Here is a 27,840-nt window from a genome sequence, read left to right on the forward strand (position 1 = left end):
TGCACATGCATGAAGATGTTCAGTTCACCAACGATTTACAGCATGGGGCCATATTATTGGAAACACAAGGGCCTCGGTGAGTGAAAGTCAGTCCTCAACATATGCTTTATCATCTGTGTTCAAATGCAATATCCTTTACTGGTCCCAAAATGGAGAAATTAAAGTTGTTCCAGCAGAACAGAGTAAAAAACAAAACAAAACAAACAAAATAAAGTGAGTGAAGGTAGTAGGGAGGGATGAAGTGAAATAAATAAGTAAAAAAAAATTAGCTGGGTTATTTACAGATCTACATATAACTTTCATGAGCGTGTCAATCAAACAATTCCCATAACTCCAGTAATTGTGGATTACTGAAATACATGCAATGTATCTTCATCTTTTTTAACTTGTAATGTTTACTTATGTTTTTGTACATTTTTGCCATATTTTTTTATCTAGCATCTACCAAACATGTCTGGTACAGTGTGTTCATTTTGTCGTTTCTTCTAAATGGTGGCAGACAAAACATCCACTGCTGGATGGAATATTAATTGCAGGGCATTTTGTAACAGAATGAAATATGTGGTACAGCTGTTAATATCAGCTCATTTAAGACAATATAAATAGAGTAATAAACAATAAAAAATGTTGTCTTTTTTTAGCTTTGAAATGTATTATCACTGAACTACTGTGTCCAACATTGATGTTAATGTTGGTAATAAATATGCTAATCCTGATACTAGCAGTGATGATATTGATGTTATTAATGTTGTTGGACAGAAGTTTTGAAAAATTTGATTGAATTGCATTTAGGGTTGGCTATTCCCATCAAATTACTAAAAACAAATCCCCATACAATATATTGTATAGTGAGGTGAAATGTCACAGTGACATTAAAGAGAAAAATGAGTCTGGAATCAAGCAGCTGATGTGTGTGTCATGGTGGGTAAAACTTGCCAGAGAGTGGTAAGATTGTTTTCTTGCTGCTTTTCCAAAAATTGTGCAATGCCAGAAATTATCAAGGAAGAAGGAACAGCTTGTTACACCTTTTACAGCTTTGACATTTTATTGTTCCATTAATCATATCTTACAGGATTTGTAAGCAGTACCAACTTGAAAAGCCACCGACTGTTAGTAATTATGACTACTTCTATAATCCAGGTCATGTCTCTTTCCTTTACATCAGAATATATGTATACAGTATGATCCATTCAAAGCCATTTCTTCATAGGGGGAGTGGAAGTTGTGGTGGAGACAGATGTGATGCTGTGCAGTGTCACACGAAAACTCGAGTCACACGTGAAAAGAAGAGAAAAGTCTAAAGGTCTGGCAGGCCATACTTGGATAGGAGTTTGATTTTTCTACTGGTGAGGATTCATCTACATAAACTCATTGAGGAAACTGTTTACTGTCCCTTCAGGTGTCTCCTCCAGAGGCTGTCCCAGGCAAAAAGAAGGCACTGTGAGGAGATCAGGGTCCTTGATCTCCATTTCAATGTCCGTGTTGCTGTGAGAGTGAAATGGAGAAATCACACTTAGGTTTTTCATTCACAAAGTGGTTCTGTAGTTAATAGACACCTGGTTACTGTATTAACCACTGGTTCTCAAACTTTTTCACGTCACCATGCCCTAAACTGAGCGAATTAGATCGCAATAAGTTTTTGTCTTCTGCCATTACATATCCTTGTTCTTTTTTTCTCTCTCCTTTTTTCACATCACCAACCTGAATAAGAATGATCCGGAGTCAGTGAAGTACAATGTGGCTACAGGCAAACATCCCATAGTCACAGACATGGAGTAGTGGCCTGAAAATTGGAAGATAGAAAGCGTTCAAGCCACACTTTACAACTCTGTCACAAATAAGGAAAATGTAATATTTACAGTATCCCTCCCACCTTTGGATTCTGGCATTGATCCCGTCCATATGTTAATTTTCAGTCCCTCTCCCTCAATGGACAGACTCCCGGAGTGTAGTGTGGAAAGAAATGTGGCATCATCTGGAACGTCTAGAGGGTGCATGGTGCACTGTAAGGCTTTTTTCTCACAGCTCTGGTTTTTGCTGTCAATCTCGTAGAATATTCCCTGTCAGGTGTAAAAACAGTTCAACAGTCAAGCTACCGAATGGTGAACTGTGGAAATTATTTAAGCAAGAAATCACTTACCTCTTCAAAAAACATCAATAGATCCAAACCCACAGAGGTGTTTACAGGGTGGCTCTCATTTGATCTGAACCGCAGCTTCTTGCCCATTGAATCATAAGTGAACGCACCAAATGCTTTCACCCCCCCTTTTAGGGTTATCTGGTGTCATTTAATAATATGAAAGACAAAAAAATTGTTTAATGCTATATCTCGCTTTCCCATCCTGGGCCTAAAGGGCCAGGAAAAAAAAAATGTTGACGAAATGAAAAAGCTTACCACACTCATGAATCCTGTCATATTGGGTGAATCTGTAAGACAATAGTTCAATAAGATTAGTTTGTCTGCTATTGACTCAGGTAGTCACCTAACACATGGGCAACTCGAATTATAACTACAAACAGAGCCAAAACAATGGAAATACAAAGTCTTACGACAAGGCTGATGGTGCTCTGCATTGGTGGTAGCAGTCAAGCACATGAAGACGAAGAGCGTGACAGCTGCATACATTTTGGTCCAGTGAGACTCACAAAATCACCCTCGAGATGGCAAGAAACAACCCTAAGCGCATCTAGCTTACAGTGAAGGTATCACTGTTTTTATAGGCCTTGAGACAGATGCAGTTACGTAAAAAGACCCAAGATGATAGCCCCCTCAATTTCAAATATCAAGCTGTCTAAACACACTATTCCCCTGTCCCTGCTGGTGGTGACCCAGCGGAAGGGTTTGAGGCTATCCTTTGTGATTGTGCAACTGTCTGCAGATGTTCTTGTGCAATGTTTACTTCTGTCTTGCCCGGACTTCAATGTAGTAGACTTCAATGTCGATGTAACATTTAAACAGGGGATAAAATGGATATAATGATTGAGTGTAATCAGGGCTGAGGTGAGGGATAAAAACTACATCTTAATGGCCGTTTTGGTTCTGTAACAGTTCATCCTCTTTACAGTGATGGCAGTTTAGGCTGTACATTTAAAAATAGTCTGGCCAGACATTCGGCCAGCCTGTGTTCGTGAGGAACTGAAACTTGTGTTTGTATGATGATTCCTATACTGTACACGTTAGAAAAATATGTCTTCTGTACACAGAATAAGCTTGAACTCAATGTTGAAAATGCTTTTGGTATTTCATAGTTTTCTTTAGTCCTTGATTTGATGGGCTATTAAAATGTACACTGATTTCTTTAAATCTGCATGTAAACAGTACTATTCATGTGTGCTGCTCATTTCCCATTTCTTGAATGTTTACAGCATGTGAACTAAAAGTATTATCCCGTACCTTTTTATAGTACCTTTGGTACACGGCAGCTTTGATCCCAGGTCAGCGCTGCTTGAAGAGTCTTTTACGTTCTGTCAACTCTTTAAAGTGATTTGATCTGCTCCTCAAAGAACTTACTATACAGCCCAGGGCCCTTACTTATTACTTAATGATTATGGAGCACTCATCCTGTTATCTCTAAAGTAAACAAAGGAAGTAAGAAAGCAAGAAAAGCACAGCATTCAGAAAAATGCAGACTGTGAGGACATTTAGAAGACTGAAGAGTGTTGGTCAGTGTCCCCTGTCCCTAAAACATGCATACCCTTTCTCTTGTTAAAGTGATCCAAACTAAATAGAGAGCCTGGAGTGTTTCTATCAAGTCAACTGCATGAGCCAGGTCAGAAATGTGTTGTTGTCAAACCTTCAGTCTGTGCAGCTGTCTTTTGTTCCTCTGCACACCGAGACATCCCCGCTGTGTCAGTGTTTTCAAGCAAACAACTGGGTACTCTATTAGTGAGATACAGAAATCACTTGGTCATCTCCCATGTGCTGCACCTCTGTAGACTTGTCTTGACCTCTGAAAATGTATATATGTATATCAATTTTAAATACAGAAACGCACACACACACAGCAACATATACACGTATATGAGTATATAAATACATACAGATATAGATATAGATATATAAGGATGATGTGAACTTAATCTTGATTAGTCATTTAATCATTGTTGGCACATTTTAAATGTTTTCAAAGAGATACATTTTTGAAACAGTCAAGTTCATTGAATAACAATGACTCAGAACCGTAGAAAACACAGGAGTCATATGACAGCTCATTTACCATAAATGGAGCAAGAGAAATGGAATAGGTCATTATTGACTATGTGTCAGAAGGGGAAGGAAATGCATAATAAAACTTGGGCCAGAAAGCTCACATGTGAAGGAGACTGGAAATAGATTGAGGCTTGAGAGTCAGAAGGGAAATTTAACGTTACAGTTCTAAAGGAAGATCAGGGTGGAGGGGCCTCAGTGAAACCGAGGGAAGCCCTTGTAACCTTTCCCCTTTTACAGAACACATGTTTGTAGAAGGTGAGAAGCTTTTTCTCTTTCAAGGAGGAAGTGAGTTTATGTACTGCTCTGTTCCTGATCTTATAACCCACAGTTAATTATTTACGTTTCATTCTACACTTTCATATTTTCACATGTAAAGTACAATAAACATAGAAGTAGCATACCATGTGGATTTTAAGCCTATATATAATAATGCATTTTGTGAATGTGTACATTTTGTAAAATTTAAAGCATATTCTTAGCCAAAATATAGACTGTAGTTGCATTTTATACATTCAGTCTTCTTGAGGTCAATATTGTTTTTGTTGCTTCTTTTAGATATTTTGTGATGTTGCAGTCTTGTATAATGTTTGTCCACTCTTAGCTAAGTGTTCGACCTCACATCAATGATGATGATCTGACTTAATTCAAAACATAATAACTGAATGTCTGAGGTGAAAGGCGTTTCATGTTCAGTGTCAGGACAGTGAGCACACTGGATATGCGTGTCTTGTAGGATTAGTTTATTTTTATCAAAGGAGAAACAAGCTCTGGTGTAGTATAAGTAAGTAATCTTAATTTTTGAGTGTAGTGTAGAAAAATCGAGCACCTAAAATATGCGTCAAGACTCTTTGTGTAAAATACATGTTTTGCTTTTAGACGATTTCTGGAGCTTGTTATAAGAAAATGTAATCTGAAAAAAAAAAAAAAAAAGAAAAAAAAAACATTCTTAGTAAAAATAAAGCAAAGAAAGACATAACGTCAATTGAGGTCATCAAATACAAATATGACAAGCCAAACAACTAGTAAGCAAAACCATGATGCCTTTCTTTGTTGTCCAGCACTACCTTATATATCAGATCCCTATAGCATGGCCTATTCCACTTCATCAAACATTCAAAAGCTTTTTAGTTTTGTACAGAAAATTCCTTAAATTGTAGTACAGACTTAAAGTTATTTGAAATTATTGAATTTGATTTGGCAGTATTTAGCTGTTCGTTTGTAGCAATTTGAAAACAAACTTTAACATTTTAAACATGGATGATATTTTGAGGTTATACATTTTTAATCATTGGCTCATAAATAATGATAACATGAAAAGGGTAAAGTTGTTATGGAGGCTGATTGAATTCATTTGCTCGTAAAACCTTTGGTGTTACAGTGGCTTGGCAACAACCCGTAATTAATGAATTGTAAATCAGAGGCAGAGCAGGTTATAGGTTAGATTTACATGACGTCAGCAGAACAAGTGAGCTTTCAACCCTCATGAACAGTCACAGTTACATTGGCAACCTCTGGTCTCAGCTGTGTTTCAACAGACTCAACAAACTGCTGGGTAGAAAAACAACTCATCCTTAATCCCATCTCTGGGGAGCTATTGGACAGAAGACACACTCTGTAGGTTTGACCCGAGTGCTGGATTTTATCATTTAACCCAGAATGCTGTACTGTTCCTTTGATCCAACCTAATGAATGGTATGAACTCTTTTGCTGGCCCAGATATTTTCTATGCACTTGGGTATTTTATTTAACCCCAGTGAAATCAGCAGAGTTACTTATCACTGATGGCCCGACTTATTATCTCTGTGGCTACTTATAAATATTTAGCATTTGTATTGAATTGTGTCTTGGGCTAACAAAGCCCTTATTTATCTAGAACAGCTTTAGAGCCAAAACAATCATCACAAACATCCCGAGGAGGCTCTCATCTGGACAGCTGCAGCAGCCTGATTCCACTGTGTTGCCAGCAATAATGGTCAAAGCCTGGCAAATCATTGATTCATTACGAAGGCACAAAAAGTACCTTCGTGAATAAAATCTAAGTTTCTGCATTCTGAGGAAAATGTTGGCTCACCAAAAATCATTCTTAGCAAATATTGCGTTAGTATGATAAAATGCACATATGTGAAAGGAAACCCATTTTGTTATCAACCCCTTTCTATAAAGTCCATATAAAATTATTTTAAAAAACACAATGACATTTTACAAAACACAACAAGATTACGGATTACAGAAAAGGTGGGGACAACACATTTTCTTTCTGATTGGAGCATCTAAGTCATTTTCTCTCATGCCTATATTCTGTGTTCCTGTACAAATTTTAAAGTGACTTTAAAGAATGAAAGAGAAAATAATCAACTGAATCAGTACATAGTTTGTTCAATGGATGCAACTGGAGAGACATATGAGCTGCTGTGATTGGTTGTTTCACTGCTGGTCAAAAAATAATGCTGTGTGAGCAGTCAGCTATGGGAAAGTGTGATTTGATTTTGATTATTAAATTTAGTTGGGACTCTTTATCAAAATATTCCTTCGTAGTTTCTATCTTGTTTGCCATTCTTCTCAAGTATTTTGCTGTCGGTTTGGTCCAGTCAGAAAGAAAAAGCATCGTCCCTACATTTTCCATAATGTGCAATGTTGTTGTGCTTTGTGAAATTTTGGCGTTTTGTGAAAAGTGTTTGACAAAATGTCAAAGTGTTTTGTTAAATGCCGTGTTTTGAAAAATATTGTTCTGTGAAATGTAGTGGTTTGTGAAATGTCATGTTTTGTGAAACATTCTTGTGTTTTGTGAAGTGTTGATTTTTTAAGAAATGTACAGTTTTGACTAATAATAACTTTATTAACATTTAAATTTAAACACCCACACCCCACAATCTCCCCTTCTCCTAACCAGGTAAAAAATAGTGGCACACAGTATTTATATCTGCGGCCCATTTCTGTGGGGTCTCCACACATTAAACTGTAGAATTCAAGAAGGATCATTAAGTTAGAGCAACAGTTAAAGTTAGCTTAGCTCACTCCATGAAAAATCTCTACCTGCTTGTTTAGTGAGTGTGTGGTCGATAAAATAAATAGAAATTACGCCAGACTGTAAATTTGGCAATGAGTCGGCACAATTGTGAGTCAAAATAACCCACCCAGGTGATCAGTGGAAAAGCATCTCTTTACAACCTTTGTCTCACTCTGGATAACTGTGTTTATAGTACCACAAACAACCCACAACTACGACCCAGTATAATCAACCCAGCAATGTGTTTACAGAAATAACCCAGCATACCTGTCAAAGCCAAACCGACACTATTTGCATGCCAAAGTAAAACCAAACCATGGAGAGGTTGGTTGAAACCACCAGCAGCAGGCTATGAAAGGGGATTCTTTTTCTAGTTTTTGTCCTTTTTTTTGGGTGTATACAGGAAAGCCCAAAACCAACATCGAATGTTACAATACATATTTTGTATGGCAGGCATGCAGAGGTGGTCAGTCTTTTGAGTTAAAGTTAAGTACGTTAAAGTACGTACGTAAGTAAGTTAAAGGGTGTTAAAGCCCCTTGTTATGTTTATGAGTTATGTATAGGTTTTGTTCAGGTTGAGAGGAAAGAACACAGGTAGGGAGGCCAACATACACTAAATCTTAAACACAAAGTGTTTTTTTCTAAAGTGCAGACTAAAAATAATGCAGTTTTTTATTTGATGTGCATGTTGATGGGAATTGAGAGCCATTTTGATACACTGATCATTGAAACATGATTTAGTGCAGTGAACCCAAAAAGTAATATGTAAAATTTAGTTCAATTTTCAACTTCAGGCAGAATATCCCCCAGCTGTGGTTCTTATGAATGTAGGGTGACTTCCATTTATGTCCACAGAATTCATCAATGGCTGGGAATTTACATCCATCAATTGTTTCAATCATTTTCTGGAAGAGAGAGTTGTTCTCTTACACATAAGGAAGTGACCTATACTTTCAATAGCACTTTCAATGACACTAGCAAAAACACTACTCTGCACAATCTGAGTTCATAAAAAAATATTTTTAATTAGGGGGTCAGCCTGAGGATTTTATAGAACTCTTATGGAAAACTAAAAAAATCAAAAGCACTGCAAGTTTGAATAAAAAGTTATGATGAAGCTCTTTGTGATCTGCTTCGTAATGCTGACTTTGCAAAGTAGCAGTCTTAGCAGATTCCTGCAGTCAGCCTCAGCTTATGCTTTGCCTTAAATTCACAGAAACAGAATACAAATAAATAAATAGATAATTAAAATCTATTAAAAAGAACTATCAGACATAGGCAAAGTGCTTCACACAAGGCAGAACACTCAAAAGCACACAATAAAAGAAAAGTAAGCACAACAACAATCTGGGTAAATGTGAATATGAAAGAAAGTAGAGTAATCCATCCATCTATCCATTTTCTAGCGCTTTTCTGTTTCTGGGTCGTGGGGGGGGTTGGTGCCCATCCCAGCCAATGTTCCGGGCGAGGGCAGGGTACACCCTGGACAGGTCGCCAACACACAGAGCAAAACAGAGACAAACAGGCCACTCAATATATGATATAATAATAAGCAATTTCTGCAAAATCCATAAATCATTCAGTGATTAAGCTAACAAAATATCTGGTGGAATAAAATACATGTGATCAAAACAAGTAAAATAACGTGTAATAGAAAAGCTACTATAAAATATATTGTATATAATTAAAAGAACAATGGCTTGATAGCACAGAAACCAAGAAACTTGTTTCAAATAAAAATTTATTTGCATGCATATTTAATTCAAAACATTATTACGTTAATTTCTAAGACCTGGTTACATGTCAGATGTCAAACTTTAACTGCGTGTGTGCCTGCTTGACTGGCAAATTGGAATTTTAACAAGTTAGACAACCAGCGCAGGGGCCTTTTTTAATGCTTTTCTCTGTTTTGTTTTCATGTGATTCAGAATAATTACTCATCAACTTCATAAATCTTGAGAAACATTCCCTTTGTTGCACAGTCAAGTCTAAACTTTTCTAACTGAATGACATTAGTTATAGTCATTTCACCAACTTGCCACTTCCGTGGTCGCAGTTAAGTGTACATTTATACCAATACCTGTAAATTTATGGATATTTGAATTTTAGCGTCTCACTATTAAAAAAGAATATATATTTCATTCTGGAGATAGTTTTTTGGCCTTTTTTTCTCTTTGCCTTTACTTGGATTTCAACAGTGAGAGAGAGAGAGGGAAATGGAAAATGGGGGCATTTCATCTAGTAAGGTGCTGCTTGTGAGGTGCTCATCTGAGCGAAGCCTTCATAGTATGTGTTCTAACTGGTGAGCCACTGAAGCGCCCGCACCTTTAAAGACTGCACCCACAGGCCCTCACTTCTTCTCTTTTCTCATCTTCCCATCAGTGTGACAGCAAAAGGCTGTTTACAGAGGTGATGCATCTTGAAGGTACAGCCATAGTTGGTGCTTAAACCCACAAGCACAAGCAGATCCCATAATGTCAGAAGAAACTATTAATTACCTGAGAAGCAGGTAAAAAGCATCCATTTAAATTACAGTTATTATTGAGGTGCTCAACCTAAATATATATTCAGTTTTCCTGGGAAACCATCATCAAAAATCAGAATGAATTCAGTCATGCTTGTCAGAAAAAAAAAGTTTCTAGCATGACTGAAATGAGGACTACATGATACTACTATATGATATTTCTTACAGGGCAAGTTCCTCCCTTTGCTTGAATCATATGGGTGATTACATGATTCTGAAACAGTGAGTAAGAAAGAGAGAGAGCGAGAGAGGGAGGGAAAGGAAAAACTAGAAAAAAGTCCAGACTTGTCAGAAACTGAAAGAAATATCTCAAATATATAACTGTAGTGAGTGCCCATAGAGCATGTGTGTATCCTCCTCAGAGTGGCCTTCACTGCTCCTCCAAGGTAAGCTCATCTTGATGGTCTTAGCATTTGTAATGGGGTTATCCTGAGAATCATCTGATGTATACATTCCATGTTATGTTGTTTTTTTAATTTATGTTTTAACCATTCATCATAGCACCAATAGGGTGAGGGTTAGGGTTAGGCATGTCAGAAATGCATATGAGAATGATATAGAAAATAATACAGTGCATACAAACGGATTCGGGTGGATACCCTACAATTTCATTAAATTAGACTTAATGCTGACTGTTTGATTAAAAAAATGTTTAACTACTTCAGTGTCTGTATGCTAAATGACATCTGGTATGTCAGATGCAGTGCCTTCTGTGCTGTTTCTATAAAAATAAACTGAGCAACAAACACCATGACTAATTAGGACTGTATTGCTGAAAAACACATGATGCAACTGAGTAAAATGACCAAATGCCAAAGAGGATTTGACATTTTTTTCTCTATAGATGAAATATGGCAGAAGCAGGTAACACTCCTAGTTATTGTTCTCAGGAACACGCAGACCAGCAGTGAGGGATGCAGGATTGTTCGCTTGTAAAGTAATCTGGAGATGAGGACTTGGAACCTTGCATAGGCATTTTTGGATGTGAGGCCGGCATGAAAAAGGAGATGAGAGTGGGATAAAGTGCTTCCTTCCACACTGAAACTATTTAGAGGAATCAAGACACTTCTTTTTCCATTAGTGTACAACCAGACAACCACAGTATTACTATATTACATAAGAAAGGCAGTATACTGTACGTACTTATATATATGTCACATGCTGTGGGATGGATTTCTTGGAGAAATATTAACCTGCTTCCTGTTACGATGTCAGAAAAATGACATTGATGTTAAGTTACCATAAAGGGGAATAGTGTAGGTTGCTGGTAATGACGCAGCAGATCACCCGTTTTAAGGATTGTGTCTTCGCCAGTTTATACCTGAACACTGATTCCATGTAACACGTCTTTCAGATGACTGTTTGGTGGCAGGCTCTTATCCTTCTTTGCTGCATACTGTGTTGTGTGGACTCTGCTCCGTCTCCTATCTCCCAAAAGACGAAGTATAAGAACTCCTTTCATCTCACAAGGTCCACCCGAACTCGTGTCCAGCAACTGCTGAAGAAATACGTGAGTCCTGGATAAAAGCTGCCTGCTCCTTTGACTTGTCCTATTATTCCCAGCCTGACACCATCTGGGTTACCTTTCCCACTGCACAACTCTTCCTTAATCATTAATATGTTACCTTTAACAGAATGAGCAGCTGCTGGGAAACAGACACTTTGAGGACAGAAGTCGGCAGTTGAAGGAGCTACCCTCGCTTTCCACAGAGTTTTTCAGCTGGCTGAATCTGACAGTTAGTATATGCCTTTGTTTAGAACCTAGAAAAAACACTTTCTTCTGCAAAGCACGGAATCAAAGTTTTCTGAAAATTTCTTTCATTGTTTTGAGGATTGTTTTCACTTTTGAGAAAAACCTGACATTGGCAAAATATTTGTGCTCACAGAGTACAAACTTGTAAAAATTTGAGTGGAATTCCCCGTTTTGAATATCAACCATAGGAAAGGGTGTTGGGCAACAATTTCCTCCTGCAATCATCTGATCGCTTCTTGTTGTGCTTTTAGGACTGGGAACGTCTGCATGCTGCCTTCACAGACATGCAGGCCTTTTGCAATATGCTGGAGCGGAAGCGAAAAGAACTTCAGGAGGACAAAGAGCAGATTGCAGGCCACACCACTTTAACTCAGAACATGAAGCACATCCAACTGGATCTGAGGGACCTAATAGACCAAGTCAGCACTCAGGTACCCACAGTCTGAAGTCTTTGCATATTCTAATCCCTTTGCCAAAACTAGTCGGATTAAATTTATTTTGCTTTCTTCCCCAGATGACTTACATGAAGAGCTCCTGGTCGAAACCAACGTCTCCCTTGGTACTGAACCCCACGAACTCAGAAGCCAGATCCAAAACTGTATGGGACCGCAGAGTAGAGGGTTACATCATTCTGAGGGATCTAGATCTTTACCTCACCAAGCTGGCAAGGGACTTCCTCCTACTTGCAAAAAAATCACATTTCTGACTCATACTGACAAAGTGCTCAATGAGTTCAACAACATGTGTGCACACAAACAAGGCTGCAAAATGCCAAACTGACAATAAGCACCTAACATAAAATTACAGTACTATCTGTAAAAACTAATCTGGCTTTAGTGGTGCCGTCAGCACTTTATGTAGGTTGATCATTTGAGCAAGTTTGCTTTTTTAAATGATGTATTGCAGGTTATTTAAGGGTTTTCATGGGTATTTCCCACAGTTTCTGTCTCACCTTTCACTCTAAGTTAGACCAAGGTTATCCGGTTTTTCCCCCCTGAAGTCTTCCATTTACTGGACTTTCCAAAGATATATTTGCTATTTATTAAAATATTTATTAATGCTATTTATTTCAGTGATTTATTTTAGTTTTCTTACAAAGTAGAGATACAGTGTTTTACATATGACTTATATATTTGATAGATAAATGTATTTGTATGTGTCTGACAATAAAGAGACAATGATTTCAAAATTGTGATGATTTTGTGTTATGATTTTCTGATTGACACACAACGTTGATGTTTATGAATCAATACTCTCTTCTTCATGTTGAGTGTGTACGCCTGTGGCATCTTCTTGTCAGACACAAGATGCTGTTCTGTTTTCTTCACGTGGTGCTGGAGCCAGGGACAGTCTACAGAGGGGAATCAGATTAAACACAGTCAGCTGGCTGAAATATTTTTGAAATCAAAACACCCCTCTGTCCTGCAGGCTCCCCACATGACACTAGAAGAGCCACTGACTCACCACCAACAGATGTCCTCGTTTGCCTTTGGCCACCTTCATCTCTGAGCCCCGGACAAAATCAATGATTCCTTCTTTGCCACGAGCCACAGCAAACCTAATGCTGCATGCCACACACAAGGTGACAGTGAAGATCAGCGCTGCTGGAAAAACATGAACAACAAACATGACTTCTGGCACAGGTGAGCGGTCAGACAGGACTCACCTGCCAGGGCTGATGTTGACGTAGTCGATCTTGCCGGCCATCATGGCTAGCTTTGTCACTAGCTCAATCACATGGTTAGACTGCAGCACAACATCAGTCTGAGGCAGACAGAGATGGCTTTAGGGTGACTGCATGGTTGTATACGTAACAGTTATGACTACTATCTCCTACTGTACCTTCTGCTTATTGTCTTCAGTGGGCATGTGCACAACAAACATCCCATCTCTGAGAGAGCTCAAAGAGATACCTGTTTAAAGAGAAAATCAGGCTTGGACCCACTAAAATTAAAACAGCGCTCAACACTTAAAGCACTGTGATGCTGAAAATGAAACAAACAAACAGTTTGGCTGTGATCATAAGTAGAGTTTTACTCAAATGCATTATACAGCCCCACAATAGGTTTCTACCTCTCATTGTGGCGTAGTCAATCTTTTGCTTGATCTTGGTCCTGTCCACCAGCACAGCAAAGTTATTAGTGAGGAGCAGCTGTCGGGGGCGTGGCTTGAAACCCCTCCTGTCGTATTTTGTGACTGATGCACCATACTGAAGAGCACAAAGGCGCACATTAATAGTAGTGACCAATTTCCTCATCACAATTTAAACAAAAAAAAAAAAAAAAACAACGCTCCATCCTACCTGCACTTTGTCATTGCCAAGAGTCTGGACCACTTTGAGATTGATTTGCTCTCGCTCTATATGAAGCAACGGGAAAGCTTCTGTTTATGCTGTATTCCTATTGGTGCATCTAGTGGAAGATACTATAATGAAAAGGTAATGTGTGTATGAACACGTACCAACTCGGGTGTCCAGAAACAGCCTCCCAACACTTTCAGGATAGCTGTCTTTCTGATCTTTGAAGATCTCACTGGCTACAACTTTCTGCACCATCTTAAGGAAAGAAAAAAAATAAAGGAAAACCTCAGCGAGCCAACGAAAAAATGAAACAAAATAAAAAATGCTGTGCATCTTCTGTGTTCACTGTACCTGTTTCTTCCATTCAGGCTGGACCCGCCTGCAATACTTCATTACCATGTTTCTCATGTGCAGCATCCGCAGGTACTCAGAAGCCTGCAGAGCACCATGAAATTGATAATGCAGAATTTTTATTAAAAACTCCACAGATTATTTTATGTAGTGCATGTTATTGCTATTATCAGTCAGCAGAATGATGTGCAGCATGTAAGGGCTGTTTCTACCTCTGTGACCAAGGGAGGAGGTGTTGGCCAGCGTTTGTCGAGAACATTTTCAGGCAGGTTTTTACGCAGATTCTTGAGGAAGGAGTAGCGCACATGATCCAGGAAGTAATCATTCTCAGGGCCGTATTCGTTGTGACGATAGATGAATCCTTTTATGAACCTGAGAAAAAACAAATGCAGATACAAGGAAAGGAAACAATGACATTTTTGTTGAATTCCGTCTCAAAAACATATAGGCAAACAAACAAAATATCAGTCAAGCACCTGCGGATTAACTCAGCCGCCTCTCGACGCCTCTTAGCCCTCCTGCGTGCTTTCATTCCTCGCCACCCAGACTGGATCACGATCACTGTATATACACATACATGCACTTATTAACGCAAACTTTTATGCTCAACCGAACGTCCCAGGGTACGACTGTTTAATAACAGAGTCAGTTCAAGCCTAAAAAGGCACGTTGGAAAAGTGAGATAGAATAAAAATATTGCAAAAGATAAAATAAACAAATAAATACATGAGGTCACTATATTCCAGCATAAAATCTTTGAGTAATTAACAAAACAACGTTCTGGATCTCTTCAAGCATTTTTAAGTGAAAGTAAAACCCCAACACAAACTGTAGCGATTGTTCTGACCTGCATGCCTGATGCGTTGGTACTTGGCTCTCTCCCTGTAGCCTCGCCACGATGTCTGCAGAGTCAGAGCTGGAACAAAACAAGGAAAAGACACTAGAAGTGGATTTCTGCGTTTCCATTAATATGTTAAAAAAGGCCCTGCTGTGGGTGCCCCCGACAAAACAACTGGTTTAGTGTTCGCCACTCAATTTAATCTGCTGATAAATTTCCTGTGCTGTACAGGGCTGTGTTTTGGAATCATTATTGTTGTTATGTCATATTATGTAATCCAAAACCCAGCAGACCAACAACATTACACACTATAACCTCAACTCAAGCTGAATTATCACCTCTAATACCACATGTATTTCATTTTAGCAATGACATCCTAATGTTTCTGATCCTGAACATGCGTACTTACCTATCTCTGGCTTTTTTGCTTCGAGTGCATCCTCAGTGGTGAAAAGTGTTTTTGGGAAACGAATGAAAATTTTTGATCTGGAGAGGGACAGATACTGGGATCAACACAAAGATGATGCTTCAGAGATATCTGGGAGACCCATAATTTAACATCTACCTGACAATGTTAGCATAATGACATTGCTTTGTCTGCCATCTCAAACAATACATTACCTGCCCAGTTTGTACTCTTCTGGTTTGTAGCCCAGGTGATTTATCAATGTGGACACACCATCAGCGAGTCTCCCATGCCAGTTGGGCCACGTCTCAGGACATAGTGGCTTGTACCTAAAATAATTTGCAGATAATTAGAATGGCAAAAAGCTGAACACACATTAAATAGAAGAACCACCAATGGGAATGCTAGTTGAGGTGAAGTTCTGGTCACCTCTGAAGGAAGGCTTCAAAATGACGTCGATAGGCAAAACCAGCTCTCCTGACCCTCAGGTTTTCCATCAGGCCTAGGTACTTCACCTGGTGTCTGACCAGAACTTCATCAAATCTGCCTGTAGGGATAGGTGTTATTCACTGCTGCTAACAATGCCATTATACTGATAATATACATTATATTCTATATCATATTGCGCTAGAGAGTACACTAGATTTTATACAGCATAGCCTTTATCTACCTCAAATTAGGAACAACCAGGCCGCTCTTCCAGTTTACATTCTTATCAGAAAACTATGACAAAACTTGTTTTTTTAATTACACCCTTTGTGTGATTGCATCCACACAAAATCTAATCAAAATACGTAAGACAGCGCAATGATAATATCCACTGCCAGACTTTTACTGTCAAATCTGCAGACATCTTCAAGCTTTATTAACATGGGCATTAGCCACAAAATAAAAGAAAAAACATGAGCATTGGTGATTGAGGACTGAATTCCTTATAAATGAGATGCTATATGTGTGTGTGGTGTGGAAAAATTGTATCATTGGGATTGTTTACCATGTCAGCAAATTTTTATTCCTCCATGCAGAATTTGTCTCTGTGCGACACACAAGAACAACAAATTTGACACGTACCTGGCTGCTTGGCATCATTAGGTTTGATACAACGCACGTAGGATGGTTCTTTGGACATGAGGATTTCCATAAGCTTCATCAAGCTGTTTTTAAACTGAGTGGCAGCCTATAAGACAGATAAAGAAACAAATATGAAACTCGACTTTCTGTATATTTGGGTGTCTGCATTCTCGGTAGAGAAAAAGTCAGAGAGAGACAAGCGAGAATGAGTGAAATCTTGAAAAACTGACCATTTCTGGGCGCTTCTGGTCCATTACTTCCTCTCTGTGGAAGCAGTGACTTAGTATCTGGTTGTCTGACTGGCACATGACCTGAACAAACCAAACCAAAACCACACATTCAAATGTCAAAACAGCACACTTTTGTCAAGGGGTTACACCTCACTCACTTCCAGTCCACTCACCTCTTTCAGGTTCCTGTTCAGCAAATCATTGTTCTTGTCTACAAAACCTGAGTGAAACAAACAAGAGCACTGCAGTTTGCCATCAAGAAATCTTTGTTTTTATGGGTCACCTTAATAAGTACCATGCCATAAAAGGATAAAATGGCACACCAATAAGCTGGCTGAGTTATATCTTACCCTTGACATTGTAGTTGACCTCTCCAGCATAATGCAGCAGCCTGAATTCTTCCCTACTCATTACTCTGCGAGTCTTTCCATTTGCCAGTTTGTGACTGAAAGACAGAAGATGTGCAAACATACATAGGTCTGCAGATATTAGCCCAAGTATAGTATATGTTTATACAGTACATACATACTGTATATTCACACAAATATTGAACGATGCATACGTGACAAAGTGAGGATGGCCGCCGAGTGTGTCCTCCAGTTTCTCTAAAAAGGAGAGATCGCCAGTCTCTCCTGGCCTCAGACACTCCTCGTCCTGAAAGACAGTCACACTCCTTAATTTAAGAATACAATGATAAATGTATGAACAGTAGCAGGTACAGAGACTATTATATAAACTAGGAGTTTTCATTTGTACCAGAATGGAGATGATGCCTTTGTGCTTTTCCTCTATGAGGTCACAAATGATTTTGTTGTCAAAGTACTGCACCGTCTCCCACTGAAATTAGTGAGAAACAGGTTAAAGTTTTGTTGGCACATAAATGGAAATATAAATATGTCCAACCTAATCATTAGACAACCCAATCATGCATTGGCTCACTGCAATTCCTTCTGTCTCGTACTCCTCTTGCTCAGATCTGAGTGTGAGCTCAATAAAGAGCTGCTGGAGTTTCTCATTGCAGTAGTTGATGCAGAACTGCTCAAAGCTGTAGGCAAAGAAAAAGGCAACCAGGCAACCAAGCTCAGAGTTATGCTAAGAGATGCAGCTTAATGTATGTATGTATTGTATGTCAAGGGAACTTGTACCTGTTGTGTTGCAGGACTTCAAAGCCATAGATATCAAGAAGTCCTATAACTGAGGAGGACTTACTGCTGTGGTAGATTTCTTCCTGCACAACATAAAACAAAGCAACAGCCTCATGACGCGTTAAATATAAAATCCACGAGTGTACTTGAGTTGTTATCGGATTTCTACTCACCTTCAGAGCCAGCGACTGGTTGATCTTCTCCACCAACCAATTAAAGGTCCGACCATACACGGCCTTGGCTAAGGCATCACGAGCAGACATTGCCTGCTCAAAGTTTAGTGGGCTGATCATCTGTAATGGTGAGACGCATGCACAATACACAATCATGTAAACCCACAATACACACCAAAGGGCTGAAGTGTGGAACAAAGTGAAAGGGACTGCTACCTCCTCTCCTTTGGCAGTGAGTTTCTTGTGAGTGAGGGCCTCTGTCAGGGCCGAGCCATCAACACCCAGCAGCTGGAGAACAACAACATCTGTTCAATACCTCTTTGTGACTGTTGGTGTATATTTGAACTGTGGTAATACTGTAGGGATCTTTCTGACCTCTGTAAGGTTTGCTATCTGGGTCTCAGTGGTGATATAGGTTTCTCCTTCTTCCCCTTCTCCAAATTGAATGTTTCCCAGATGGAGAACACCAGAGATGATGCTCAGCAATTTCTGAAGTCAGCCACAAGAAGAACAGTTCAACAACTTCAACAACTTCATAAAAGAACCATGTTTTGAACAACTGGGCAGCTATTACCAAACACATACACAAAACACAGTTAGAACTAAAAGTGAGAATGAAAGAATGGAAAAGAATGAAAACATTCTATTAAAAAAAAAAACAAAAAACAACCTGCCAGTGTAAAAATGTAAGTTTAGAAAGACTATGCATATTCATGTCACAGTGCTGTATACAGTGAACGGTTAAGGCATGGTTACTACAGTTTTAATTATTCCAATTCTAACCAGTAAATGTGGTAAGCCATACACCATGAGTGAAAAACAAAACATAACAGAAGAGTCATTTATTGCTGGGACTGTTATTTACCTGCACCTCTTCCTCAGTGAAGCCAATTACAGAAAGGGCCTTCATCACAACCTTCCAATCGTTCTTGTCATTAATGGAGCTGACTCTGGGGCAGTTACCCTGAACAAGACAATTATATGTTACGTTAAAACTGACCTCAGTTTGAAAACAAGAAATTCATAGGACTTCTTTGGCAGCCGCACCTTGGCCAAATAGTTGTAGTTGTGCGGGTTTTTTTCCAGGTACAGTGTCTTCAGGAGCATTTCATCTCCTCCATTCAGAAGCTGATAGAAGATGTGGAAGTTTCTCTCACCGGGATTCTGGTGTACAACCCGAGATTTCTCCAGAAGGTAGTTCAGAATGTGACCGCCCACTGGGACTCCCTTGGGGAGATTGGAGAAAGTGATAAGAGAAGATAACAATAGTGACAGTAGCTATTACATTATGGAAATTTCAATGTTAAATTCAATATGTTTGATATAAGTACATTAAATGTGATTCCAGTACGATATAAGCACTCGGACTTCCATAAGGAATAGGAGTGCTACAGAGGAAGTTTACCCTGAAGTCAAACTGAACATCCATGTATTTCCCAAAGCGGCTTGAGTTATCGTTCCTCAGAGTTTTCGCATTGCCAAATGCCTGCACACAGCAAGTGAACCAGGAAATTACAGGAAGTGAAATTAAGGACAACAAAACAATGACAAAACCAAACAATCAAGAGTAAGCATTAACATGCATTTCAGATCAGATAAGAGCAAACAGTAAGTCGTAAGCGATAAGTCAAAATTCAGTGTTCACTTGTTGCACTGGCTGTTTGAAAGGTCAAAGGTTAAAATACCTCCAGAACAGGGTTGGACTGCAGCAGGCGGTCACCCAGGGCAGCCATGCGATCGTTAGTGGGGCAGGTGACGGCATAATAGAGGAGAATCTTTTTAGAGGCCTCTGTTTTACCTGCTCCACTCTCACCCGATATGAGAATACACTGGTCTTTCCTTGAAGTCTTCATTGCTCGGTAAGTGTTGTCTGACACGGAGTAGCTAAGGGAAAATGCTAAAGCCTTATTGATTACAGTCAAAGTGGAATTGAATTATTGTATGAAATAAAATGTCAGCACCAGTGCACTAAACTGAAATGAAAATTTGGGTAATGGTGTCTAACGGCTGTCAGTCAAGCCACTAATCATATATGTTGATGTGTAAACATTCCTTCCATCCCTTTTAAATTTACATCTCTTTGTCCAACAAATCCATAGATTTATCCAAATGTTAAAGTATGTTTTATGATCAAATATTTTATAAAATCATTTAATAAATCATACAAGCCAAAACAAATACTTTAGCATTTTTTATAATTGTAGTGAGAATATGGTGCCGTAGTGCAGTGGGAAGTTTGAAAGCATATAAACAAAACATAATCATCTTTGTGTTTTACATAAACCTAGTTTTAGCACAGTAAATGACTTCAGTGCTAAATAGTTGTCAGCTGTCATGTGATCATTATCATGGCAGCTGGCAGTGGGTATAAATGTCTGAGGACAACAAAGTGACTCACATGTGTGGCGATATTTCATAGAAGCTGACCCCTCTGTAGCGCTCCATCTGCTGCTTGGAGTAAATCTCCAGCTCTTTGTAAGGGTTCACTGACACCAACACAGAGCCAATGTACGTCTGAGCCAAAACATTAGCAGAACAGACAGTACATTCAAATGTGTCTCACCACACCAGCGGAAATGTTTTGGAACATATGAAATGATTTTGGCTTTATTACATAAATGAGGTTTTCCTTGAAGCGTCGCCTTAGGTTCTCTATGAAGGCTGCCTCACTGTTGTAATTTTCCAGCAGGACAAAGTCCTGCACCCCAACCCTGTCCCGTGCTGTCAGGGCACTCTCCATCACCAGACGCACCCTTCCGTCAACATCCACCTCCTGCGGGAAAAGAGAGGAGACACAGATGAGTCTGTTATTCTGTCCTTACTACAGACAATCTGTCTTCTAGCAGATTGAATGTGGTGAAATACAAACATTCATTAACTAATGTTAGTTATGCTGGATTTGCGACTGAAACTCAAAAAGGAAATGATTTCAGCTCTTTAAGTGCTGTAGTTACACTGTGCTGACAAGCAGAGGGCATAAAAACTCTATTCATGATTCATCTGATTCACACAACATGCACCTACTTATTACAACAATGGCCACATAACATATTCAGGTTTAATTTATTTCTATATAATGTTTATGAAGCAAATCATGTACTTCATGTACCGAATGAATCATGTACTTTTCAAGGTATTTTCAAGGGCCATGGACTGCAGATCTTATGAACACATTCCCAGAACAACCCTCAGACCACAGAGTAAGAACAGTTCCCCAAAAGCTTGCCAAGATTAAACAATAGAGACAGTTAAAGAATCCAATGATAAACAGACACACTAGGCTCTTGTGTTATGTGATATCGAGATAGTGTGTTGTGATGTATGTACAGTACACACAGCTCTAGATCACCAGACAGGGTTTAAACGTTGCTGCAAGTTAAGGGTGGATACATGTCAACCCCACTGTGGTGGCAAACATCGTGCAGCCAGGAAATAAATACGAGTCATCAGAGTGAAATTCTCAAATATGCCCGAAAGTACAAGCACATGCACAGTCATATACTTGCATAAATCAAGAGATCAGATGTCAGATGCCACTAACCAATACCTACTGTTGATAAATGTCCAATCACACAAAGCAGTGTGTATACACCCAAGCCTGACCATCTGCAATCTATCTTCAGTATCAAAGACAGACTTGTGAGAAACCCCTCGCTGTTTGTCTTTGTCTTTACACATTCATAAAAAACAAGCTTAAAGTGGAACAAAGGGGTTAGACTTCTACAGGACTTCTGTTTTCCTTGTTCTTGCAAGAACCTCTCAAGGGTCTCATTTGGCTGGTTAACACAGTTGGAAGGTCATTATCTCTGAGCTCTAGATGCAGGAAAATCTTTCAAAAAACAGGACGACGGTGGAAGACAGCCAAGATGTGAGAACAAAAGGGAAGCCAATAGACACTTCCACTGTAGCCCCCTCCTCTCTGCTTCACCTTAAGAGAATTGTTCTCCCACTCCCGCAGGTAGGCTTCCTATAGATAGTAATTCCAGATACAGGCAGATTTTCCAAAGGATACAACAAAGGAATGCAAGGGTCAGGCTTAGGGCAGGGACTTTGTGGATAACACCAAATGCCCCGTATAATGTCCTGTATATACTTCAAACATTATGAATATGTAGAAGTTGCAATTACTGACCAACAGTTTCCGCTGAAGATACGCACGAATCGGAGAAGTGACTAGTAATATTAAAATAAAATCATCCTTATGTTGCTTCAGGTGTGAGAATGCAATGAAGGTGCGGCTGTAGCCATATAAAACGTTTCCCAATATCATACGACCATTACTTACCTTAAATTGAAACTATGCTTCATCATGGGAGGGTATGCAGAGGATTTTTTTTTCACTTTATCAAGGTGAATTGTATAAGAATATTTACACTTGCTTGAATTTGACATTCGACATTTTTCAAATGGCTGTCAATGAAATATGATACAATTTTTAAGTGATACTATAAAATAGTATGAAACTTTGAAAATACCTCCATGAGTTCAGCAGAAATATCAACCTTTTTTGCTAGATGACAATGACACTATGTGACTATGAACTTTAATGGACTCCTTTGGGTTGATTCCTTCATTCTACCATACCTAGGATTCACACCATTTATGCTGTTTATTTGTTTGCATTTATTATTTACTCCTTCTGGCATTCAGTTGTACAGCAGCTGATACGCTAGCAGAATCAACTTCCCCAGAGTCTAAAACGTCCACATTTGCATAATAATCTGGTTATACTTTGTTGTTTCTCATACTACTGAGCAGCAGCAAAACTACAAAGCACTGCTTTTTCTCCCACCTCAAAAACACAGTGGATCTTGTTTTCAAGGATCTATCTCTAAACAGTCATGAGTTGCATTTTTCATGTTTATCCCAGAAAAGTTGTCATCTTAAGATCCAAGGGAAAAAAATACTCTCAGTGGCGTGAATCCAAAACACTGCCTTGCTTCCAAAACACTGCTGTTGCTGTGGTTGCCTCATCTCAGAGGAAATGTAAAGGATTTAAAGATATTTTCTGGAGTCACCTTGGCTGAGATAAGGGCTACAGTTCTGCGATGGATATTGATGCAGAATATAATGTTACCCCTGCAGCCTTGCAATCAATGAGCTGAACTGAGACTTGCTTGTTACAGCAGCAAGGGTCTGAACAACTTGTCTCCCACAGTGCTTGAGTACTTGGTGCCAGAAAAAGTGGGAGTTTCAGTGCAATATGCAGGATAGAGGGTGCAGCTGCAGTGACAACCAGCGAGGAGACTAACTTAAGAGTGGGACTTGGCTCCAGGCCCCATGACTAAGCTCTGCTGGGTCGGCTCCATTCGGATTGTCTTCCTTATAAGGCATGCCCCACCATCCTGTCCCAGGGCGAGCTGCTCTGGTACCACAGCTGGCTCCTTACCACTGATGTGCCAGTAATGGATATGATGGAAAAATACCAAGTTTATCTTCCTTGCTCTGCTTGAGCGTATAAATAACAAAATATGCACTGACTGAAGCACATGGAAAAAAAAAAAAAAAAGTCTCCAAGTGACTCATTGTTTTGTTTTGCTTTTTTCCTCCATGAGCGCAACAGTGAATTGGTGGATTTTGCTTTACTGTATAAGCACAGATAATGTACGCACAATGAGTTGAGTTCGTGTGTGGCATTAACTTAGACAAAATCACAACAAAGATCTTACCCTGCCTTGGTACCTCATCCTGTCCTGTTGTTGCTGGAACTACCGGACTGGTCCCCCCCACTTGGGTGGTGCCCCTCCTCCTCTGTCAGAGAGATTCCTTAACTGTAACTTCTCATCCACCTTTGCCCATGGGCGACAGATTAGGTTAATGTTCTCTCCCCGTCAGTCACTTTCTTTAAGCCTGGGCCTTGTTCTTCCCGTCTTCACTCCTCTGCGTCTGGCTCCTCTGTGAGGACGAAGCACACACACACTCAGGCCACAACACAAACAGCTCCTTTTTTATACCTTCAATTCATCTTCCCTTTGACAGGTCAAAGTAAATGTCCGCCTCTCCAGAAGCCCCTCTCCTTCCCTCTAAACTATACAGCATGAAACAAGGGCAGGAACTCCACTCACACGTCACACAACTGGACTGAAAAAAGTCAGGGGAAAGTATGCTGTTGGATAATGCAAAAAAAAAAAAAGAAAAAGAAAAAAAGAGTGTCAGAGTGCTTGGAAAAATTTGCTAAGCAGACCAAACTACAAACATGTAATCACTCTGCAGCTACAAAAAAAAAAAAAAAAAAAAGAAAAGGGGGGGAAAAAATATCTCACATGATGATTTTGGTACATTCTTTCTTTCCTTCCCTCCTTGTTTAGTTTGCTCCCTCCCTTTTCTCCCACAAGCTGAGACAGATTCACAGGGGATGAGTGTTATGGCCGTGTTTCACCACCACTTTCTTCATCGCTGTCTTGCCCTTCTGATGAAATTACTCACACCATCGACAAAATATCACTTTTACCTGAAAGTCTGCCGGTGTCTGGTATTAGTCTGAGCCATCATATTGCCTAGCTGGTTGGCTATCCAAGAGCTGATAATGCTTTATTACACTTATTGTTACCATAGAAATTATATAAAATATCATTTTCTGCTTGGATTTAATCAAATCTCTATTCTCTAACCTTTCTTTCCATTCTGGGCATTTTTGAGCAACTAGGCCACATTTTCTCTCTGGGAGAATAGCACCCTCCTCTGGTTTCCCTCCTTTTGCTTTTCTCTCTCCCTGTTTCCCCCACTCTGTCACCACGCCTCTCTGTCTTTCCCTTGCCAGCATCCCCAAATATCTCACACCGAGGAATCTGAATAATGTTACCCAGATGGAAAAGCGCTCTTATGCTTACACATAGTCAGTCTCTAGCTGTCACAATAATGCTGAGGGGGAGGAGAAAAAAAAAAAAAGAACAACAACTCCATGTTGTTCACTCACTGTCATCCTCGCATGTGTGCACAAATGAAAGCACAACATTCATTCAAGTGTCTAAGCTCATGGACCAATTGGGATCATTGAATGCATTGGGTCCTTTACTTTATCTGGAAAGTAATCACACCAGGTCTGGCTGGTTCCCTCACTACCTTTCTTTCTAAAAATGACCCTGCACTTTACTGTTACTCCATTCATATCCCTTTTCAATTAGATTTCCTCTAAATGATGAGCCCTGTAAGTCCAATTTTGTATAGAGTGTAAAAATCAAGAGACTCATACAATCAATTGATCATTATTTGGCACACAAAATGGTGGCTGTAGCAGAATGGTGGGCATTATTGTGTTCGCCTATCAAAGAAAAACCGGGCAGTCAGGAATTATTCAGTGTAAGAAGCTATGTGGCAACAACACAACAGCCATAGTCATATGGATAAACATGGCAATAATATAATAAGACAACCATTATCTCAAGCGTAGTTATACATTAAATAAATCACAAAATATAATTTCATGACACATTACAAGAGTATCCCTTTGAATGATGAGGCAAGTGACACATTAGTTTATTTTCAAAGATTCACATCCGGTATTTTGGGGTATTTTACAAGTCATACACCTTTGGTGTGAAAAGTCAACAAAAATTTTATGAGTCATAACAACACACGGGTGTCTCAGAATCAATACACAGCCAACAGATTTGTGGCAGAGTAAGTCTTGAAGAGGATTCATGGCACACCGTCATGTTGAACTATATGCATGTGGTTGGGCATTCAGCTTCTCTCCTGAGAAATCTAGTTTCTCTACTCGGAACCCATTACACATAAAGGCATCTGGCAAAACATTACTGCTGCTAGCAAAATCGAAAGGATGCTAAATTAATCAGACAGAAACTTCAGTTTAACTGCAGTTTAACAGTTCGTCATCATTACCAAAGCCCCTTTATTTTCCGGCCGGCTTTATTTTTCAATCAGTGTTCCTATCTTTGTTCAGCAGTTCCTGAGAAGTATTTCCTTCCTAGCTGTTTCCTGATGTTCGGGATCTTCCGTTATGATGCTTATGTGTTGTCTTGAACTCTACCGTCTTAGAGTTTTCTTCAAGATACAAAACGCTTGCCATAATAGTATAAGTGTCATTAAAATATGCAGGGTATGACTGAGCTGATTTATTTGGACTGATTACACTCACTTTCTGTCCACCTTAACTGTTACAGCACCTGCATATGTTATACCCAAAACCGAAGCTTGGTGAAGTATCTTAAAAATCCAATCATGCCCCTCCCTTGTAATACGGATTTATTGTTGCAGCTGCAACCCTCTGCCTGACTCCAATTTCAGATAATTATATTAAAAAACTCAAAAGCTAATTCTGAACAGCTGACATATTATGGAGGAAATCCAGAGATCCTGCCATAACCTTAAACTGAGTGCCTGTGTGCACAGTGTTCAAGGCTGCGGTGGAATGATGGTTTTTCCTCATTTTGTATTTAAATTGCTAAGGTTTTCCGATTCAGTCAAACAATGAATGACAGAATGATGACTTATTTGGGTGTGGTGAAAATGGGCTGTCTCTCTGCCTCTCTCTTTCTCTCTCTCTCTCTTTCTACACACACACATACACACACACACACACACACACACACACACACACACACACACACACACACACACACAAATACAGATGTGATGGAATAAATGAGATATAATACCTTTCCCTTAATCTTCATATGTTTATTTCTGTCTTTCTTCTTTCTTTCCCTTCTTTGACCCACTAAGCTGCATCATATCACTTCAATGTAGAGCTTTTTCATGTTTGTTAAGTAAGTTAAAAACTGAAATGTATTTTAATATGCTATTTGTGTGACCTTAGCCCACCTTTTCCTCCTGTTCATTATGACACCCAGTCTCATCTATTATCCACCTGCGCTACACTCCCCCAGCACCCATCTGCTCTCCCTTTCACCCTGTTTTCACCTGTACAGCCTCTCATCCCCCAGATCCCTGTTACACCACAAAGGCAACTTCATAAATTGCTGAAAGCGTAAAACAAAACCCTGTGGATTCACAAGCTGTGCAATAACGATTTTATATGTAGCAGGAATTTGAAAACTAAAACACAAAAGTAAAACATATCTTTTGTAGTAATTTTAATTCTGGTTTCCAACATTGGGGTATGTAAAAGGTCAGTAATGTGTTTACCCTCGCTCACTGGATCACTAAGACAACTAGCATGAGTCCATCACTCCATTAACTGCTCATTGTTTTGCATTATACGAAGGCCTAGGGCTCTTCCTAGTGGTAATATTACCAATTACATTAAACTGGCTCCTTTTCCTTTGCTTAAGTATAAGACATGAATTGCAATTATGTATTCCTAGATGATGAATTTTAATGTGTTTGATGACTGCTTGACTTTTCAGACAACTCCATAAACGTTTCCAACCAAAGTGTATATCAGGATAAAAACAACCACGGTACTTTTATCTGCATGCAGGATTTCCCTCGTAACAGCATTTACACTGTAACAATTCTGGTTTTAATCTAAATATTTGTGGTTTAGCCTCAATGACAAAAGCTTTAATTACTGACAGACAGCGAGAGCAAGGCAAGATAATTTCATGCAGCTTGCTCATCAAAGAAAATGCAGTAAAACACACAGACAATACATACAAACTTACCTGCTTGCTCCTGTTAGGTAATGAAAGCATTTGATTAAACTGGAGAGTGAGAAGTTACTCCCATATCCTTCTCCGGCAGTCTGGCAGAGTGTTGGTTATTGGCACAGCTGAAGGAGAAGCTCATAAACTGCACAGCCCCTCACCAGGCTCACTTTCCCCAGCAGCTTTGCCTAAACTCACTCTCACTCTGGAACTGAGAAAATCCAAATTACACTCTACATCTCAGCGAAGGCAGCCACCTCAGAG

General features: G+C 39.3%; 3 protein-coding genes across 4 annotated transcripts; 1 reads left to right on the forward strand and 2 right to left on the reverse strand.

Moving 5' to 3' along the window:
• Positions 1 to 1,028: 1,028 nt before the first annotated feature.
• epd (ependymin) lies at positions 1,029 to 2,739 on the reverse strand. Its single transcript, XM_029519387.1, has 6 exons — positions 2,551 to 2,739; positions 2,396 to 2,427; positions 2,141 to 2,278; positions 1,874 to 2,060; positions 1,702 to 1,783; positions 1,029 to 1,485 (listed from the first exon to the last, which is right to left on the reverse strand). The coding sequence occupies exons 1-6, from the start codon at positions 2,624 to 2,626 to the stop codon at positions 1,359 to 1,361; spliced, it is 642 nt and encodes a 213-aa protein (XP_029375247.1). The 5' UTR covers positions 2,627 to 2,739; the 3' UTR covers positions 1,029 to 1,358.
• Positions 2,740 to 10,027: 7,288 nt separating this feature from the next.
• On the forward strand, positions 10,028 to 12,597 carry LOC115053932 (uncharacterized). The gene is made up of 5 exons (XM_029518828.1): positions 10,028 to 10,127; positions 11,096 to 11,251; positions 11,376 to 11,477; positions 11,746 to 11,925; positions 12,009 to 12,597. Exons 2-5 carry the CDS (start codon positions 11,096 to 11,098, stop codon positions 12,198 to 12,200), a joined length of 630 nt encoding a protein of 209 aa, XP_029374688.1. The 5' UTR covers positions 10,028 to 10,127; the 3' UTR covers positions 12,201 to 12,597.
• On the reverse strand, positions 12,038 to 27,613 carry myo1ca (myosin Ic, paralog a). 2 transcript variants are annotated; one of them, XM_029518827.1, is made up of 33 exons: positions 27,595 to 27,613; positions 23,677 to 23,902; positions 20,622 to 20,780; positions 20,406 to 20,521; positions 19,693 to 19,891; positions 19,413 to 19,493; positions 19,055 to 19,234; positions 18,873 to 18,971; positions 18,383 to 18,496; positions 18,224 to 18,295; positions 18,008 to 18,127; positions 17,835 to 17,917; positions 17,629 to 17,734; positions 17,446 to 17,526; positions 17,252 to 17,343; positions 17,040 to 17,134; positions 16,863 to 16,909; positions 16,690 to 16,770; positions 16,460 to 16,565; positions 15,818 to 15,935; positions 15,604 to 15,717; positions 15,392 to 15,468; positions 14,992 to 15,060; positions 14,621 to 14,705; positions 14,357 to 14,516; positions 14,145 to 14,228; positions 13,955 to 14,048; positions 13,797 to 13,852; positions 13,568 to 13,703; positions 13,337 to 13,407; positions 13,161 to 13,258; positions 12,959 to 13,058; positions 12,038 to 12,845 (listed from the first exon to the last, which is right to left on the reverse strand). In XM_029518827.1, exons 2-33 carry the CDS (start codon positions 23,692 to 23,694, stop codon positions 12,819 to 12,821), a joined length of 3,138 nt encoding a protein of 1,045 aa, XP_029374687.1. In that variant the 5' UTR covers positions 23,695 to 23,902; positions 27,595 to 27,613; the 3' UTR covers positions 12,038 to 12,818. The 2 variants fall into 2 exon arrangements, with proteins under 2 accessions (XP_029374687.1, XP_029374686.1); XM_029518826.1 differs by lacking the exon at positions 27,595 to 27,613 and having other exon boundaries at positions 23,677 to 24,067.
• Positions 27,614 to 27,840: the final 227 nt, after the last annotated feature.

This window comes from Echeneis naucrates, chromosome 14 (genome assembly GCF_900963305.1).
Source record: "Echeneis naucrates chromosome 14, fEcheNa1.1, whole genome shotgun sequence".
Taxonomy (NCBI): domain Eukaryota; kingdom Metazoa; phylum Chordata; class Actinopteri; order Carangiformes; family Echeneidae; genus Echeneis; species Echeneis naucrates.